General features: G+C 37.7%; 2 protein-coding genes across 2 annotated transcripts in view; both read left to right on the forward strand.

The window, feature by feature from the left end:
- LOC139154299 (uncharacterized) overlaps positions 1 to 20,728 on the forward strand; it is a 1,065,525-nt gene that overhangs the window by 211,737 nt on the left and 833,060 nt on the right. The window lies entirely within an intron of this gene.
- Positions 1,975 to 13,560, forward strand: LOC139153185 (vomeronasal type-2 receptor 26-like). The gene is made up of 5 exons (XM_070726821.1): positions 1,975 to 2,259; positions 7,768 to 8,631; positions 11,788 to 12,015; positions 12,400 to 12,526; positions 12,659 to 13,560. Exons 1-5 carry the CDS (start codon positions 2,098 to 2,100, stop codon positions 13,558 to 13,560), a joined length of 2,283 nt encoding a protein of 760 aa, XP_070582922.1. The 5' UTR covers positions 1,975 to 2,097.

The following is a 20,728-nucleotide window of genomic DNA, read 5'->3' on the forward strand; positions in this document are numbered from 1 at the left end:
TGAGGAAATGCCAAAACATTAATGCATGTTAATACTATACAAAGGAAGGTGAATTGAATTTATCATTTGTAGTAAAAACAATATAAATTTAAAAAAGGAAGTGTATTTTGTGTTGCCCTTTGCCATTTGTACTTTTTATTAGCAATTATGCATCTCAAAAATGTGCATTTAAACATCAGCCACTTATACTTTCATTAAAATCAAAGTAATTATCTCCTACAGCAATCACCTTATTTTCTTTGTTAGGCAAAAACATTAAAAACTGCACAAATGATTATTTCACTTCAACAACAATCAATGTATGTTGAACCCTAGGGAGATTGGCACAGGGAACATAATTGCTGTGGTTCAGAGTTATTGCAATGAGTTCCCTGCCTCTATTCTCCTCTGTTAGAATATCTATTCAAACCCTGATGCTATTCAAGAAAGAATTTGCACTCTCTTGGATCTCCAAATACCCAATGGTAGATTTTCTGATTAAGTGCACTCTCAGATATAAACATTGAATTAATTGCTGGATTGCCATTTGGAATAATAAAATCTTTCCTGTAACATAGGATAAAAAACCCAAAACTCTTTTCAAGAGTAAAGATGTTGCTCCTCCTGATATTCATAGTGAAACAAATAGTGACTATGAGCTGCCCTGCAAGTGATGCTTTTCTTGTTCCACATGAGTGGTATCAGACCGGGGACCTCATCGTTGGTGGGATAGTGTCCCACACCTATTACAGCCTTTATGAAATTAATTTTAAGGAACATCCTTATATAACATCTTATGATGTGTCAAAGTAAGATTGTTTTTCTTTTTTCAGTTTCTCCAAAATTGCATATGGGAGTAAAAGGTTCTCAACATAAATATAAAATTTATATCTAATCTATCTTTCAAATGTTTTTAGTTATGGGAGAATAAACATTTTTTTCTTTACTTTATGGGTGAAGAGTATATTGTACAGTGGTCCCTTGATTTTGTGGGGGATATGTTCCAAGACCGCCTGCAAAAGTCAAATTTACGTGAAGTAGAGACGCTCCCTTCCTTCCTTGCTCCCCCACTCTCCTCCATTCCTGGTTTTACTTACCCCCTGAACCCACAGGGGCAACAAGGTGGCAAGCTGGGGGCTTTGCTGTGCTCGCTGCCAGTGTCTTCCATGGTGGCGGTGGCAGCACCGGAGCTCAGCATCAGGGCACGGGAAGGGGAAGCTCAAGGCAAGAGGGATCCAGGCCAGGACTCGAAGCCGGGATTTCAGGCTGGTCAGCTGGGCAGTTGGATGCTACCACTAAGGGAGATAGCTTAGGTAGGTGGGGGGAGAAGAGGCAGTGGCAGCAGGCAGCAGTTAAGCGATGGCAGTGGAAAAAGAGGCTCCAAGAATTAAAGGGGAGGGATTGGGAGGCTGGGGCGTAAGCAGAGCTTTTATTTAAAGAAGCAGGACAGCTGGGGGGGGGGGAGGAGAGTTAAAATGCACAGTAAATCAGGTGGCCATGGGAAAACATTTAAATGTTCAAAAATAAAACATTTAAATGTTCAAAAATAACAGTATTTTTTCTATTAATATTTTTTTGAAAACCCATGGTATAGCCTTTCCGTGAAAGTCGGACCTGTGAAAGTCAAGGAACCACTGTATAATATATGACATTTTGGTTGAAAACATCTTTTGAAGAAGCTTGAGATAATTTTTTTTTTAAAAATGTATGCTAACATTGAACAAAACATACATTCAATAAATGACTGATACATACTGAAATTATTCCTATTCCATTTGGGGGGAAAGTTAGGGCATAATTTCAATTAATTAGTTTCCATGAAAATTTACTATATTTATTTCTTGTAGTAGATATTTGTTGCAAATTGTACAAATAAACTAAAATATTGAATCTGAGATTTCTACAAATTATTCAGTATTTTAAAAAACCTATTACTTTCCTAACTTTCCAAATTCTTCTTTCAATGGGGATATTTAAATCATTTGCAGTGTAATAATCAAATTCTACCAGCATATCCTTGCCTTAGCTTTTGCTGTGAAGGAGATCAATGAGGACTCCCAGATCTTATCTAATGTCACTCTTGGGTTCCACATCTGTGACAGTTACTACAATTCAAGGATGACCTATCGCACCACTATGGACCTGCTTTTCAAATCCCAGAAATTTGTCCCTAACTACAAATGTGATCACCAGAAGAATCTCATGGCTATTATTGGGGGATTGGATTTTGTCACATCATCTTACATAGCTGAAATTACAGGATTCTTCAAGATTCCACAAGTAGGTTCTGAAGGGGTTGAGCAGAAAACTCTTAATTGTTTGGCTGTTAATCAGAATAATTAATAAGAATCAAAGATTAGGCTTACCTTTCTCTTAAGATGTTCTGCCTGGCTTAAGTTGTACTGCTTGATATTCTTTTCTGAAACTACAATGCCTGTTAAAGGAAGTAACTATCAAGGGTCACTGCTTGAGGGAAGATATGAATGGCTTCTATTAAAGCAATTGATTTAGAATATACATTTTCAGGCAATGAGAACATCAGAATAACAGGGCTGGAAAGGACCCTGGAGATTTTATTTATTTTGTCCAATACACATTGAGAGTTTTAGTGAGTATATATATATATATATATATACACATAGTAAAATACATGATGAAGGTTATAGAGGAGATACTCATAGTAAAATATATCTGTGAAAGAATAGAAAAGAAGGTATAGTAATAGAACATATCAATGAAAGAATAGAAGAAGAGATATAGGAATAGAAGAAAGGAATAGGAGATATAGGAGAGCAATAGGACAGAGGACGGAAGGCATTCTAGTGCACTTGTACTCGCCCCTTACTGACCTCTTAGGAATCTGGATAGGTCAACCGTAGATAATCTAAGGGTAAAGTGTTGGGGGTTCAGGGATGACACTATGGAGTCCGATAATGAGTTCCACGCTTCGACAACTCGGTTACTGAAATCATATTTTTTACAGTCAAGTTTGGAGCGGTTAATATTAAGTTTAAATCTGTTGTGTGCTCTTGTGTTGTTGTGGTTGAAGCTGAAGTAGTTGCCGACAGGCAGGACATTGCAGCATATGATCTTGTGGGCAATACTTAGATCATGTTTAAGGCACCTTAGTTCTAGGCTTTCTAGGCCCAGGATTGAAAGTCTAGTCTCGTAGGGTATTCTGTTTCGAGTGGAGGAGTGAAGGGCTCTTCTGGTGAAGTATCTTTGGACATTTTCAAGGGTGTTAATGTCTGAGGTGCGATATGGGTTCCAAACAGATGAGCTGTATTTGAGGATGGGTCTGACAAAAGTTTTGTAAGCTCTGGTAAGCAGTGTGAGATTGCCAGAGCAGAAGCTATGTAGGATTAGGTTTACAACTCTTGAAGCCTTCTTGGCTATGTTGTTGCAGTGGGCTTTGGCACTTAATTAAATCTTTTGTTATTAGTATACCAAGGTCTTTAACCGAGTGGGGATTATCTGTGATAATTTGATAATTCAGTTCACATTTGAAGTTCAGATTCTTCCTCCCAATGTGTAGGACAGAGCATTTGCTAGTTGAGATTTGGAGTTGCCATGTGTTAGACCACTCAGAAACAGAGTTCAGGTCTTTTTGGAGAGTAGTTGTGTTATCGGTGGTGTTGAAGAGGTTTACATCGTCGGCGAAGAGGACACAGTTGCTTGTGATGTAATCGCAAAGGTCATTGATGTAGAGAATGAAGAGTGTTGGTCCCAATACACTACCTTGGGGAACACCGCTTTTAACTGGGATGGGGGTGGATATGGTGCTTCCTATTTTGACCACTTGTTCTCTGTTTGACAGGAATGCTGTAATCCAGCTATGGAGGGATCCTGAGATGCCATAGGATTTGAGTTTTAGGAGTAGTTTGTCGTGGAACACTGAATCAGTTTGCAGAAGTCGATATAAATTGCATCTATAGATTTCCCTTGATCTAGATGAGTTGTCCATATATTTTTGCAGTGGAGGAGCTGCAGGTTGCAGGATAGTTTTTTTCTGAAACCAAATTGTTTGTTAGAGAGCAAATTATTAGTTTCTAGATGGAGAGTAATTGATTTATTTATAATTGATTCCATGACTTTGCATGGGATGCAGCATAGTGAAATTGGTCTGTAGTTATCAACAAGAGAGGGGTCTCCTTTTTTGAACACGGGGATGACCATTGCTTTCAACCATAGCTTAGGAAGTGTGCTGGTTCTGAAGGATTTTTTGAAAATTATGCTTAGTGGTTCAGCTATGGCAGAAGAGAGCTTTTTTAGGAAGTAAGCACATAGACCATCTGGATCGACTGATAGAGAAGGTTTAAGGTCACGTAATGCTTTTTCAACTCAGTCTTCAGTGAAGTCTACTTGGGTTATGTCGTTGAGGGAGTTTGAGGTGCAATTGATGAAATTGGGGGATGAGCCATTGCTGTTAACAAAGACAGAGCCAAAGAAAGAGTTGAGGAGGTTGGCTTTGGATGAATCATCGTGGTATTCTTTGTTGTTGGGTCCTTTGAGAGGTGAATGAGTCTAGAGTCTTTGAGTTTATTGTTGACAAAGTTGTAGAAAGCTCTATTAGTTTTGGTGTGTAGGAGATTTTCCTCTTGTTTGCTGTAGTAGTTAAGGCATTCTGATTTTATTTGATTGCAAATGCTTTTATATTGGCTTTTGAAGTTGGAAACTTGTCCTTTTTTGTTTTTCCTCCAGAGAGATTTTTTTCTTGTTTGCAATTTTCTTAATGAGATGGGGAGGTTATTTTTTGTTTTGTTTATGGTACATGTTAGATGTACATGAAGTCTGACGATAATTTTCATTTTGAGTTGGAATGTGTTGTAGAGGTCATCAGCAGTGTAGCATTCAGAAAATAGAGTTTTCCAGTCTAATGTTGAGAGGTGGGCTTCAATGAGTTCATAGTTCACTTTTTTGAAATTGAATTTTGGTGTTGTATTATTTTGGTGGATCATAGTGTGGCTTAGGTTGAGACTGAAGTTTATCATGCTGTGGTCGCTGTTGGAAAATGGTTCTGTTATTTGTAAGCCATATATTGCACTTTTGCTGTTGCAGAAGATGAGATCCAGACAGTTATAAAGTCTGGTATTGTTAGCTACTAGTTGGTCGACTCCCAGATAGTGACAGTATTATATATAGTAGAATGGATGGGTTCCGTACTGCATTCATTTAAGGACCAGTTAATGTGTGGTAGGTTGAGGTCTCCGAGGAAGATAATGTATGGGCAGTTGTTTGCCCACGTTAGTAATGTGGATAATTTGTTAGCATGTTCGATGTCATAGTCTGGGGCTCTGTAGCAGAGTAAGAAGTGAACTGTGGTATTTAGGGATAAATCACAGACAATAGTTTCAGGTACCGATAAATCCTGTGCAACTTTGAGGATTTTTAGGTTCAGCGATTTTTTGTAGAATATAGCTACTCCGCCTCCTCTGTGGGATTCAAGGTCTGAGCGGAAAACATGGTAATTTTTTGATTTGATAATGGAGTCTGGGTAGGAAGCATTTAGCCATGTTTCGCATATAAAAATTATATCAAAGTTGGAGGTGTCAAGCAGAAGGAGGAATTCAGACATCTTGTTGACTAAATTTCTAGCATTTAATAGTTTACATTTGAGACTGGTCTTGTGTTGGGGATTGGTTTTGGGGTGGTTAGACAAAGTAAGGTGCACACTTTCCTATTCTTCATTTGAGGTGGTAGGGTTGTCCATTTGTTCTTGTGGGTTGGTGATCTGGCAGATGTCAGTTTGATGTTGTGAGGTGATAGGTTGGAAGTTAGACCGGAAGATGTAGGGAGGATTATGGGTTTTGGCTTTGATGATTTCCGTGTGGTAATCTATATAAAGGTTTGTTTCACCAAGTTCATAGCATCTCTTGAGTTCTGCCCGTAGTTCACGAGAGCGAATACGGTGGAGGAGAGAAAGATCTGGTCTGGATCTGAGTTTGTTGAAGGACTTGTTATTTCTGGCAATGTGGTTAATGGTCTTGATGAATTGCTGTTTTATTTGTTCATTTTTGCATACTACTTTGCAGAAGTGGGGGGCTATTGAACCATCGTTATACTTGTGCTCAGGTCCAATTCTGGTAACTTCCAAAATGTCTTCTTGGGCGATTGTTTGTGCATGTGAGTGATGGAGGTGGATGATATTTCTTATTTTTGTTATATCCAATTCATGGCTTTCTTCAAGACCAAAGAGGATAGCATTCTGATGTTTTTGTTCACATTCCATGGCATCCTTGACAAGGGTAAAGATATCAGTGGTAGAATTAGTGGGTTTTTGGAGTATTGAAAGTGGTTGAGGTTGATGTTGGGGTGGTGGAGTGGTGAGTGGTATTTTGTTGGGTGGATCTCGATTAATCAGTGTTTGGATATTTTTCTCCATGGATGAGAGTCTTGATTCAATACTTTCTGTGAATGCTTGTGGGTTTTGAGAAGTCTTGCTTCAATACTTTCTTCAATACTTTCTATGAATGCTTGTTGGGTTTTGATGGCTTTTTTAAGGTGTTAATCTCATCAGACAAACTGCTGAGTATATTTAGCTTAGGGGTGCAGGATGAGCACATATAAAGAAATGAAGAGTTTGATTTTAGAAAGGTGGCAATATGTTTAGAAATATTGAGGCAGTTGTTGTGAGCAGACTGATTGCAAGTCTGGCATTTTATGAAAACATCATGATCATTGATTTTGTCATTGCATTTAAAGTATTGATAGTTGTCATTATCAATTGTTGCTTGCTGTTGTATATTATTTTTATTATTGGCATGTCTGCTTTGAGATTCAGTGTATGAAGGGAGAGGCAATGGAATGGAGTAGAAAGTGTGATGTTTTCCAGATGCTTGAGAAGTTAGGCTTCTTCTTTGATGTACCCTGCCTGGATTTATGGCTTCCTGCTCTGTGGGCCTCTTTACGACCTGGTTGTCATGGTGATACTTAACAACTTCACTTAAGCAGTTTGTAACTTTAAGAGAGAGGCAAATAGTTGAAACAGGCAAGAACAATGGCTTTCAAATGTACAGTACCCCACACTTCTTCCTCCACAGCCAGCACTTTGAAATTTTAAGCAATTTAGAAGATTTTTGGTTCTCCCTTTTGAATGGAGCGCTTGCAGGTCATTTTGCTGTTAACAGGACTCCTGGCGCTTGTTCAAAAGATTATGGCTTGGTCTGTTTTTCAAAGGATAGAAGCTTGGAGGGCTGTTTACAGCTAGGTAGCTCTCACACATACTTTCCAGCAACATTTTAAGGTTATTCACCTCATTCCCTGGTCTCTCTTTTGGCTTACAAGCTTTAGATGACTCCAAGCCTTGGTTGATAGCTCGGCTGGTGGCAGGGTTAGGTGGATTCTGCAGGGGTTCGGGCTGATGGCAAGAAGTTTGATGGTGCTAGGGTGCTGGAGGTCCTGGGGTGCGCTGCGCAGATTGAGGCTTTGTAGTGTTCAATGGGAAGCAGGGATCAATCACTTACGGTTTAATGTCTTGCCTTTGTTCAGTATGTTTCTTATTGTGGAATCTTCTCTTCTCTGCTCTGCTCTCCCAGAAATGCTGATCGAAATTTTTAAAAAAATATTTATATTCAATAAAAATTCTTTTAAAAAAGAAAGAAAGAAAAAGAAAGTGAGGAGCTGGCTCTGCTCTTCTCTGCTCCGTCGAGCACTCCTGTTTAGTTACTATATTTTTAAAATGGTAGGGGAAAACATTCCTCAGTTAAATTGTATACAAAGGCAAGATAAGAAAATTAAATTGAATCAAAAGACTCTAAGTCTAAAGAATACTAATGGATTTTCTTTTAGCTAACATACGGCTCATTAGCCCAAGAGAAATTTCAGACCAGTAAGCTTTCTTCACTATATTTCATGGCCCCCAAAGAGGATCATCAATGGATTGGAATTATTCAACTGCTTCATCTTTTCAAGTGGACATGGATTGGGATATTTTCTATTGATAACAACAATGGAGAAAATTTCTTACAGAAAATGCAGCCCTTACTTTCACAGAATGGAATCTGCTCAGCGTTTATAGAAAGGCTTCCTCAAGTAGTCCACTTGGAAAAATTCTCAGAACTTTATCAAATGATCTCCACTATTTCCATTAATATGATGAACAGCAAAGCCAATGTGTTTCTTGTCTATGGGGAAGCTTTGACAATTATATGGCTAAGATTAGTAACATTTCTGGTAGATCCTGAAAGCAAAAAAACTGTATTATTAAGAAAGGTGTGGATCATGACTGCACAGATTGATTTCATATTATCAGGCATTCAAATCACATGGGATCTGAAGATGTATAATGGGTCTATTTCCTTCAGTGTTCATTCATCAAAAGTTGTAGGTTTCAAGGAATTTCTCCAGACTATAAATCCTCTTTCAGTCTACAGAGATGGGTTCCGGCAGAATGTTTGGGAACAATCATTTGATTGTTCATTTCCAAAATCAGAATTACAAGGAATGCATAGTAAGAAATGCACCGAGGAGATGAAGCTGGGGGATCTTCCTGGGCCTGTGTTTGAAATGGAAATGACTGGCCAAAGCTACAGTGTCTACAATGCTGTTTATGCTGTGGCTCACACTTTGCAGGCTCTATACATGTTAGGTTCCAATAGGAAGAAAACTATGATGGGTAACAAACCTGGTCTTCCAAATCTGCAGGCTTGGCAGGTATTCTCTTTTAATTGCACTCTTGTTTCATTTCAATGAACAGTTTGATGTAGAATTATCTTTTGAACCATATTTTCTGCAAATTAAATCAACTTAAGTATGATTAAAAATTTAGAAGTAAGGAAGAATATCCCGACAGAACAATGAATTAGTGTAAAAACTTGCCTTCAGAAATCCTGGATGCTACATTACTTACAAAGATATTGGAGTTTCATTTGTCTAAATTGTTGTAAGGTCTTCTCCTGGAGCAAGGTGGTGTACTAGAAGATTTCCAAGGTCCCTTCCAAAGTTGTGTTGTATAAAAACAATGCAGAAAAATTGGTTTGTTTTCTTATTATGTCATTCAGGTATTCTGCTATTCTGATCATCCAGAAACTGCTATAGAATTGGCAGGTAAGAGCTGCTAGTGAGAGTGAGACGCCGAGCGATACATCCAGGCAAATCAATCCACATTGTTGAGATCTCCCCCTCCCCAGTCTGTGGATTTATTTATTTATCTATCTATCTATCTATCTATCTATCTATCTATCTATCTATCTATCATCTATCTATCTATTTATTTATTTATTTATTGGATTTCAAGGCTACCCCTCTCCGAGGAGTCGGGGTAGTTCACAACATTCAATTCAATTCAATTCAATTTATTAGATTTGTATGCCGCCCCTCTCTGAACACTCAGGGCGGCTCACAACAGTAATAAAAACAGTATAACAATGGAACAAATCTAATAATAAAAATTATATAAAAAACCCCAACAATTAAAAACTATACAACACATACATTCCAAATATAAAATATAAGAAAGCCTGGGGGAGATGTCTTAGTTCCCCCATGCTTGGTGATATAGATGGGTCTTGAGTAACTTGTAAAAGACAAGGAGGATGGGGGCCGTTCTAATATCCAGGGGGAGTTGATTCCAGAGGGCCAGGGCCACCACAGAGAAGGCTCTTCCCCTGGGGCCCACCAAACGACATTGTTTGATCGATGGGACCCGGAGAAGGCCAACTCTGTGGGACCTTATCAGCCGCTGGGATTCGTGCGATAGAAGGCGGTTCCGGAGGTATTCTGGTCCAATGCCATGAAGGGCTTTAAAGGTCATTACCAACACTTTGAATTGTGACCGGAAACCGATCGGCAGCCAGTGCAGGCAATGGAGTGTTGTAGAAATGTGGGCGAATCTAGGAAGCCCCACAATAGCTCTCGCAGCCGCATTCTGCACAATTTGAAGTTTCCGAACACTTTTCAAAGGTAGACCCATGTAGAGAGCATTGCAGTAATCGAACCTCGAGGTGATAAGGCCATGAGCGACTGTGAGCAATGACTCCCTGTCCAAATAGGGCCGCAACTGATGCACCAGGCAAAACTGGGCAAACGCCCCCCTCGCCACAACTGAACGATGGTGTTCCAATGTTAGCTGTGGATTGAGGAGGATGCTCAAGTTGCGAACCCTCTCTGAGGGGGTCAATAATCCCCCCCCTCAGGGTAATGGATGGACAGATGGAATTGTCCTTGGGAGGCAAAAGCCACTGCCACTCGGTCTTATCTGGATTGAGTTTGAGCTTGTTGACACCCATACAGACCCCAACATCCTCTAGGCACTGGCACATCACTTCCATTGTTTCATTGACTGAACATGGAGTGGAGATGTATAACTGGGTATCATCAGCATATTGATGATACCTCACCCCATGCCCTTGGGTGATCTCACCCAGCGGTTTCATGTAGATATTAAATAGCAGGGGGGAGAGGACCAACCGCTGAGGCACCCCACAAGGGAGAAACCTAGAGGTTGACCTCTGACCCCCCACTAATACCGACTGTGACTGACCGGAGAGATAGGAGGAGAACCACTGAAGAACAGTGCCTCCCACTCCCAACCCCTCCAGCCGGCACAGAAGGATACCATGGTTGATGGTATCGAAAACCGCTGAGAGGTCAAGAAGCACCAGGACAGAGGACAAACCCCAGTCCCGGGCCCACCAGAGATCATCCATCAATGCTACCAAAGCAGTTTCCGTGCTGTAGCGGGGCCTGAAACCAGACTGCTGAGAGCTCAGATAATCGGCTTCTTCCAAGGACCGCTGGAGTTGGAGCGCCACCACCTTCTCAACAACCTTGCCCATAAAGGGAAGGTTGGAGACTGGACGATAGTTGTTAAGCACGGCTGGGTCCAGGGAAGGCTTCTTTGTTGTTTGATTGCAGCTGCTATGAGAACTGGCAGGAGAGCAGAGCATAAATAAACAAACAAATAAATAAACAAATAAATAGTTGTAGTTGTAGTTGTAGTTGTAGTTATAATTATAGTTATAGTTATAGGTTATAGTTTATAGTTTATTAGATTTGTATGCTGCCCCTCTCTGAAGATTAAATAATAATAATAATGATAATAATGATAATGATAATGATAATAATAATAATAATAATAATAATAATAATAATAATAATAATAATAATAATAATAATAATAATGATAATAATAATAATGGATTAGATGCTGGTAGGAGTTATTTAATCAATCATCATGTATTGCACAATATGAGTTAGTTAAAATGACAATTTACATTATTTTTCATTGTCTCTTCCAAAAAATAACAAATTTTCCAAGAACTGCTGTGTGGCTCATGAGGTTTTCATGAGTGGCAACCTGAGCTTTTTGCATCTATCAGAGATTTAGAGGAATGAAGTGGTCCTTCTTACACATGACATGAATAGTTTGAAATGACTCTATCTTTGCAGTGGATGCTGTTTCTCATTTATCTATCAAAGAATGCTTAAGCCTCAGATTCTAAAATCTGGTAAAAGAAATTAATAAGATTTTCAAATAGTTTTGTACCAGAGAAGGAAGATTAGATATGTTGCTTAAGTAGTGGACATAAAACATAATTGATGAACCTTACATAATTCCAAAAATCTCTTTTCATTCTGCTTAGGATCAGTCCCACCCTTCCTTAAAATGATATCAAATAAGTACTGGAGTGTACATACACATTTCCATATTGATTATAAAATTTTATCATATTGATTACAAAATTTATAAGCAGTCATATTAAATAATATTTATTTCAATATGAAGAATGAGTGACTTAAACTTGAATATGTTGTTCTCTCTGTTATATTGCTTTCAATTCCCTCTCTCTTCTATTCCCTTTTAAGTAGCTCCACTCATTTCTCCAAGGTATTTCTTTCAACAATTCAGCTGGGGAGAAAGTTTTCCTGAATGAGAAAGGAAAAGCAACAGGTAGATTCGACCTCATCAACTTTATCACTTTTAGAAACAGATCTTTTCAGAGAAATAGAGTTGGAAAACTGGATCTACAGGCTCCAAAAGGGAAACAATTATTCATTGATGAAGATATGATTTTCTGGAACCCAACTTTTAACCAGGTTTTGAATTCTTCTATCAAACATGTTTTAATTCATTATGTTCATACACTGGTGTCTGTTTTTAAAAAAATAAACAGTGGCATATTCTTTTCAAATGTTAACGATCAAGCACTCATTAATTTGACAAAATCATAACACAATGCAAAATTCATATTTGCATATTAGGTTTGCATTTCCATTTGAAATCACAAGAATGACCATGTTTCCATGGTCACCCTGAGTAATTACTTAGTCTCCCTGTCTTTCAAACAAATGAAATTATTTAATGAAATTGATAAAATCAGTATGCTTTGCAAAGAAAAAAATATTTTCACTATATAAATGATAAAAATTATGATGTGTTTAAATATCTCCATTTTCAAAACCTTTTATGATTATCACCAGGTTCTTCCACTTTCTAGATGTAATGAACCTTGTTTTCCCGGATCCTGGAAGAGAGGGATTGAGGGGGATCAGTTCTGCTGCTACGACTGTGTTCCATGCCCAGAAGGGAAGATTTCAGATCAAAATGGTAGGGTAGGAATTCTAACAATTTTAGTAAGACTTAAGAAAAATTAACAAACTACTAGATGCATAAATTTAATGAGGTGTTTTTTCAGTATTATCCAGTGAAGATGATAAAATTCCTTTACTTTGCTTCCAGATATGAAATATTGCTTTGAGTGTTCAGAAGATCAGTATCCAAATAAAGAAAAGAAAGGATGTATACTGAAACTGCTGGTTTTTCTAACTTTTGAAGAAGTCTTAGGAATTGGTTTAGCCTCAACAGCTCTTTGTTTCTTCTCCTTGACATCTTGGGTACTTGGAACATTTATTAAGCACAGGGATACTCCCATTGTGAAAGCCAACAACCGGTCCTTAACCTACACTCTCCTGGTTTCTCTTCTGCTCTGTTTTCTCTCCTCTTCCTTTTTCCTCAGCAAGCCTGGCAAAGGGACGTGCCTTCTCCGACAATCAATGTTTGGCATCACCTTCTCTGTAGCCATTTCCAGTGTACTGGCCAAAACCATCACTGTGGTTGTTGCTTTCATGGCAACTAAACCAGGATCTCAGATGAGGAAATGGATGGGGCAAAGATTGGGCTTTACTATTGTGCTTTCATGCTCAATTTTCCAAGTATTTATATGTATTCTTTGGTTGTCATCATCTCCTCCTTTCCCTGAGTTGGACATGCACTCCGAGCTCCAAGAAATGATTCTACAGTGCAATGAAGGGTCAGCTTTCTTCTTCTACTGTGTCTTGGGCTACATGGGTATCTTGGCCATTGCCAGCTTTATTGTGGCTTTCCTTGCCCGTAAATTACCTAGCAGCTTTAATGAAACCAAGTTCATCACTTTCAGCATGTTGGCATTCTGCAGTGTATGGATCTCCTTCTTTCCAGCCTATCTGAGCACAAAAGGCAAAGCCATGGTAGCCGTGGAAGTCTTTGCAATCCTGTCCTCTAGTGCTGCATTACTGGACTGCATATTCCTGCCAAAATGCTACATCATTGTTTTCCGGCCTGATCTCAACCACAGGGAGAAACTCACAAAGAGAAATTACTGAATCCTGTAATTTTTCTGGCTCAGAAAAATTGTGGAAAAAATGACCAGAAAGACTATTATCCACAGGAAACAGATAACTGTAAGCAACATAGTAGTTTTTATTTCTATTATAGAAGGATTTGTGTAGGATGGTTATGATTATTAAGATTTGTTATGATTTCCCTTTCCAAAATCTGTGCTCATGCTGCTTTATTTTGACCATTTTTTCAAGATTCTTTAATCTAATGCTTTCTTCTTTTCAACACATCCATTTAACTTTATTTTAGTCATCTACTTTTCTTTTTCCCTATTAGGGTATTTTAGATTTTGGCTCAAATGAAGTCCAATGTTTGCAGAGTCATTTTATGTTTTTTTTTTTACTGTGAATTCCTAAGTATTACATAAATACAGTAAAAGGTTGATTTCCCTTTTAAAAACATATTTAGCACAGTATCATAGTATATTAACACTAGTTTTCTTTCAAATGTAACATTTCTTGAGTTTGTGATTCATGTAAGCTTAACTGCATTTTAGAAAAGGGTGGTCATTATTTGAGTATATCCCTCTGCATAGACTTTATGCAATATGCTAGATTATTTGAACCTTGATGTATGGACCTTTTTTCTGTCTGATATTAATCTCCACTCCTACCATTGTTTACTGGAGGAGCAATAGGAAATAGCAGAATGCCATCTGATCTAGAAGCCGAAGCAGCAGCTGAACATGCCACAGGATAAGGAGTTAACACAGAGATGAAAGGATTAAATTAGATATTGAGTTAAGATGTTAAGATGTTTATGTTTTATTATAAAGAGAAAAGGGGAATATAAGGGACTGGATTTTATAATATTGTTATTTGTAGATGAAATATAGCTCATGTGTGGTGAATTTTAATTAATTTAGCAAAGAAGAGGATAAAAAGTACATATTGAAAGTATCATTAGCCATTTTTTCTCTCTCTGAATGTTTAACATATCTAAGAAATATTATTAATTAGTATTTTAAGCATTGCTTCTGTGTTTTTTATTGCTCGTGTTGTTTTATTGTATATTGAAAGAAAAATAAAGGAAAATTTTATACCCCCCCAAAAAAGAACATGCCACAGTGAATGCTATACTGCACAATTTATACAATCTGTTCCCTTTGACAATGCTCCAAATAATACAAAATAAGCAGAATTTATTGCATCCAATATCTGTCAACTTCAAACCAAACCTGGCAGGAGTTATTTTTTCATTTCTCAGTTGCCACACACTAATTTAATTCAATTTATTTGTCTTCTATGCCAGCCAATCCCATATGACACCCATAGGACTATGGAGGGGTGTGTGTGTTTGTGTTTGTGTGTGCGCGCGCATGCATGTATGGAAAGGTTGGAATTCACTGCCAGACAAAACACTGATCTTTCTCTTGGAAATCAAGGTCACCTCTTCAGGTGTCAGATGATAAGAATGGGAGTGCATAAGATGGCCATTAATTCATTTAATTGGATAATGTGACCAGTAACACTTGGAGAGTGAATCATTTGCTATTTTAATTAAACTGAAACCCTGGGAAATATTTAGATTTGCTTTTTCCATTTACATGTTGATATGATGAACCTAATAAAGAAGCTCTTTGGGGGAAATTCCAGCCTTGGAATTCTACTTTGCTTGGGCTTATTAGTTTGAACCTGAACATTATTCCTGGCACAGCTGGAAGCTCTGGTGCTACAGTTTCTATGGCCTAAAAGTCACCATAACCTCAAAGACGCTTTTTTAAAAATCAACTGGATTGTTTTTTTCTTGGAGGAAGAAGAAATTTCACTTCTCATCCAAGAAGCTTAATTGATTCTGGAAAGACGGTTGAGTTATGAAGGAATTGGTTCTGACAGCATGATGGAAGATTTGGTAGGGTCAAATTTTCTTTGCAGTCATCTGGTCTTAGCACTCTCCTGAGAGCTCTTGAGGTCACCTGTATGAGAGGGCATATGGTGGTTGGAACCTTCTTGGAATTGCTGAATAGAAGTTCCTTTGAAATTCCAATTTTTCCACCACTTGTTGCTGCTCAAAGAAGAGCCTCTATGCACTATGTGTTCTCGCCACTCTCGCAATGATTTTGGAGATGGGTGGGACATTCAATTCAATTTCAATTCAATTTATTAGATTTGTATGCCGCCCCTCTGCGTAGATTCAACATTGTATGAATTGAAAGAAATTTTGGAATTTAGGTGAGAGTTCGTTTGTTTTCTCCCTTTGAGCTGAATTTTGGCTTCTTGGCTAGATCCACTCTTAGTGAAATTCTTCTGGGGGATATATTCTACCAAGAGTTCACAGGATTACATTTTTCAAAATGTTAATCTGCTGAATGGAACAGAAATTCCATGTTAAAATCAGCTTCCCGGTTTTGCTCAGAAGAGCAGGCAGAATTAAGCAGTTTGATTCTCCCTCACAATAATACATGGCAGTGTCACAAGCTGACAAGGAGTTCCACTAAAAGCAAAACTCATTCTTAGAGTTGTCTGAAGCAATGATGGTGCAGCTTTGAAGGAGAAGTTGAAAACCATTTTACTTTATTTATTTTAGCAAGTATGTATAATATAACAGATATAAGTATAAACATGTTTATGAATAGATGAAATGGATACAACTCACAAAAGCAAACTACTATTTGATCATATATATATTAATGGTAGCTAGACTTGTAATTGCTCAAACATGTAAAGATGAAGACCCTCCCCACAGCAATAAAGGTAATTAAGAAATTTCTGGAATATGCAGGAATGAACAGGCTTACTTTACAATTGTAGAACAATCAAAGGAAATAAGTTTATATTGTGTGGGAAAACTGTATATGTGTCTTGAAAAGAAGAAAAATGATAAATAAGCACAATCAATCTATATAGAATTACTCTTAGTATTCTATAATCTGTAACTGTAAATAGTAAAACAAAAGGAAAATATTATTGAAACGGATATGTCAATGCTACAGAAATGCAAGTGAACAATTTGTAAACATTATTTATGTTTTTTTTCTTCTAGGGGGGAAATTTTATGAATTGAAAGAAATGATGGATTTTAGGTGAAGAGGTAAGGGTTTCAGGATTTCATCTATTAGGAAGACAATGCATCTTCAGCTTTGAAAGATGGCGTTTAAGAGGTGACTTGATCGAAGTGTATAAAATCATTCATGGAAGAGAAAAGGTGGATACAGAAAAAATATTTTCCCTATCATACAATACTTGGATGAGGGGGCACTCCCTAAAGCTCATAGATAAGAAAGTGAGGACAAATCAAGGGAAATATTTCTTCACCCAGGGGGTCATTAGTTTATGGAATTCACTTCCAGAAGAGATTGTGACAGCTGTCAGCCTGGATAGTTTCAAGGCAGGATTAGAAAGATTCATGGATGCCAAGTGTATTGGTGGTTATTGAAACGGATGTCCATGTGCTGCCTCTATGTTGGTTGAGGCAGCCAGGATTCCCTTGAGTACCGTTTGTTGGGGGTCAGGTGAAGAGGAGGGTCTTGCCTTCTCTTTCTGCTCAAGATCCCCAAGGACAATTGGTGAGCCACTGTGTGACACAGAATGCTGGACTCGATGGGATTTGGCCTGATTCAGCATGGCTCTTCTTAGATTCTTATTTAATAAATCATCATGTATTGTAAAATATGAGTTAGTTAAAATGACAATTTACATTATTTTTCATTGTCTCTTCCAAAAAATAATAAATTTTCTAAGAACTGGTGTGGCCCATGAGGTTTTCATGAGTGGCAAGCTGAGCTTTTTGCCTCTATCAGAGATATAGAGGAATGAAGTGGTGGTCCTTCTTACACGTGACATGCATAGTTTGCAATGACTCTATCTTTGCAGGAGACTCTGTTTCTCATTTATCTATCAAAGAATGCTTAAGCCTCAGATTCTAAAATCTGGTAAAAGAAATTAACCAGACTCTCAAATAGTTTTGTACCAGAGGGGGAAGATTAAATATGTTGGGTAAGTACTGAACATAAAATATAATTCAAGGACCTTACATAATTCCAAAAAACTATTTTCATTTTGCTTAGGCTCAGTCCCACCTTTCCTTCAAATAATATCAAATAAATACTGGAGTAGACATGTACACTTTCATGCAATACTGATTAGAAATTTTCTAAGCATTCATATTTAATAATTGTTATTTCAATATGAAGAGTGTGTGAATTAAACTTGACTACGTTGTTCTCATCTCTGTTATATTGCTTTCAATTCCTTCTCTCTTCTATTCCCTTGGGTACCTGGAACATTTATAAAGTACAGGGATACTCCCATTGTGAAAGCCAACAACTGGTTGTTAACCTACACTCTCCTGGTCTCTCTTCTCCTCTGTTTTCTCTCCCCTTTGTTCTTCCTCAGACAGCCTGGCAAAGTGACCTGCCTTCTCCAACAATCAATGTTTGGAATCACTTTCTCAGTAGTCATTTCCAGTGTACTGGCCAAAACCATCACTGTGGTTGTTGCTTTCACCAAACCAGGATCTCAAATGAGGAAACGGATGGGGAAAAGATTGGGCTTTTCTATAGTGATTTCATGCTCCATCTTCCAACTATGTATATGTATTCTTTGGTTGTCATCATCTCCCCCTTTCCCTGAGTTGGACATGCACTCAGAACTCCAAGAAATGATTCTACAGTGCAATGAAGGGTCAGCTTTCTTCTTCTACTGTGTCTTGGGCTACATGGGTATCTTGGTCATCACCAGTTTTATTGTGGCTTTCCTTGCCCGTAAATTACCTGACAGCTTTAGTGAAGCCAAGTTCATCACCTTCAGCATGTTGGCCTTTTGCTGTGTTTGAATCTCCTTCTTTCCAGCCTATCTAAGTACAAAAGGCAAAGCCATGGTAGCTATGGAGGTCTTCTCCATCTTGTCTTCCAGTGCTTCATTACTGGGCTGCATATTTCTGCCAAAATGCTACATCATTGTTTTCTGGCCTGACCTCAACCACAGGGAGAAACTCACAAAGAGAAATTAGTGCATCCTGTGCGTTTCTGGCTCAGAGAAATCCCTCCCCCCCCCCAAAAAAAAAAATGACTAGAAAGACTATTATCGATAAGAAACATATAACTGATAGGAACAAAAACATTTTATTTCTGTGAAAGAAAGGTTTGTGTAGGATAGTTTTGATTATTAAGATTTATTATGATTTCCTTTTCCAAAATTTGTGCTCATGTTGTTTTATTTCACCATTTTTCAAGGTTATTTAACCTAATGCTTTATCCTTTTCAACATATCCATTGAACTTGATTTTAGTTATGTAGTTTTCTTATTCCTTATTAAGGTTCTTTAGATATTTGGCTCAAATATAGCCCAATGTTTGCAGAGACATTTCATAGTTTTTATACTGTGAATTCCTAAACTACAACTATAGTAAAAATCTGATTTCCATTTTAAAAACATGTATTTAACACAGTATCGTAGTATATTAATACTGAATTTGTTAGTTTTCTTTCAAATGTAACATTTCTTGCATTTGTGATCTCTGTATGTTAACTGCATTTTAGAAAAGGATTATCATTATTTAAGTATATCTCTCAGTATAGACTTCAAGCAATAAATTATATTACTTGAACCTTTATGTGTGAACATCTTTTTTTCTGTCTGATATAAATCTCCACTCCTACAATTGTTTGCTGGGGGAGCAATAGGAAATATCAGAATGCCCTCTGATCTAGAAGCCAAAGCAACAGCTGAACATGCCTCTTTACTGCATAATTTATGCAATCTGTTCCCTTTGACAATTCTCCAAATAATTCAAAAAAGAATTTAGTGCATCAACTATTTGTCAGCTTCAAACCAAACCTGGCAGGAGCTATTTTCTCATTTCTCAGTTGCCACACACTATGGAGGTGTGTGTGTGTGTGTGTGTGTGTGTGTGTGTGTGTGTGTGTGTGTATGGAGGGAGAGGTTGGAATGTATTGCCAGACAGAACACCAATCTTTCTCTTGGGAACCAAGGTCATCTCCACAGGTGTCAGATGATAAGGATGGGAGTGCATAAGGTGCCCTCCAATTCATTTAACTGAACAATGTGACCAGTAATACTTGGAGAGTGAACCTTTTGCTATTTTAATTATACTGAAACCCTTGGGAAATATTTAGATTGTCAATATAACAAACCCAATAAAGAAGCTCTGAGGAAGCTCTCTGTCTTGGAGTTCTACTTTGCTTGAGCTTATTAGTCAGAACCTAAACAGTATCCCTGGCACACCTGGAAGCTCTGGTGCTACAGTTTCTATGGCTTAGAAGTCACGGTAGCCTCAAATATGCTTTTTAAAAATCAACTGGATTGTTTTTTTCCTTGAGGAAGAAGAAATTTCACTTCTCATCCAAGAAGCTTAATTGGTTCAGGAAGGATGGTTGAGTTATGAAGGGATCAGGTCTGACAGCTGGCAGAAGGTTTGGTAGGATTTTTATATATTTTTTTGCAGTCATCTAGTCTTAGCATTCTCCGTGAGAGCTCTTGAGGCCACCTGTATCCAAGTGGTTGGAATCTTCTTGGAATTGCTGAAGAGAAGTTCCTTTGAAATTCCAGTTCCATTTGTTGTGGCTCAAAAAGGAGCCTCTAAGCACTATGTGTTCTCATCACCTCTCAATGATTTTGGAGATGGGTGGGAAATTGTATGAATAGAAAGAAATTTTGGATTCTAGGTGATGGGTTTTTTTCTCTTTTTGAGCTGAAGTTTGGCTTCTTGGCTGGATCCAATTTCTTAGTGAAATTCTTCTGGGGGATATATTCTTCCAAGAGTTCACATGTTGTTCAAAATGCTAATCTGCTAGATGGAACAGAAATTCCAGGTAAGAATCAGTTTGTTTACTGGAAGAACAATAGGAAATATCAGAATGCCATCTGATATAGGAGTCGAAGCAACAGCTGAACATGCCCCAGTGGATACTATATTGCACAATTTATGCAATTATTATATTACACAATAATGCATGGCAGTGTCAGCAGCTGACAAGTAGTTCTATGAAAATGAAATATCATTCTTACAATTATCTGAAGCAATGATGGTTCTGCTTTGAAGGAGAAGATAAAAACATATTTTATTTTTTATTTATTTTGTCAAGCATGTATAATATAACAGTAGAAACATGTTTATGAATACTTGAAATGGATACAAATAAATAAGGATATTGGGATATGAATAGTAGTCATGTTGGTACACTTATGCATG

The sequence above is a fragment of the Erythrolamprus reginae genome, chromosome Z, assembly GCF_031021105.1.
Source record: "Erythrolamprus reginae isolate rEryReg1 chromosome Z, rEryReg1.hap1, whole genome shotgun sequence".
NCBI classification, from domain to species: Eukaryota; Metazoa; Chordata; class Lepidosauria; order Squamata; family Dipsadidae; genus Erythrolamprus; species Erythrolamprus reginae.

Excerpts from the sequence above, each read along its gene's own strand:
- LOC139153185 (XM_070726821.1), top strand. The coding sequence starts at position 2,098 with ATGACCTATCGCACCACTATGGACCTGCTTTTCAAATCCCAGAAATTT. Across the intron at positions 8,632-11,787 it reads CAAATCTGCAGGCTTGGCAG|CTCCACTCATTTCTCCAAGG; the intron begins GTATTCTCTTTT and ends CCTTTTAAGTAG. Across the intron at positions 12,016-12,399 it reads GGAACCCAACTTTTAACCAG|GTTCTTCCACTTTCTAGATG; the intron begins GTTTTGAATTCT and ends GATTATCACCAG.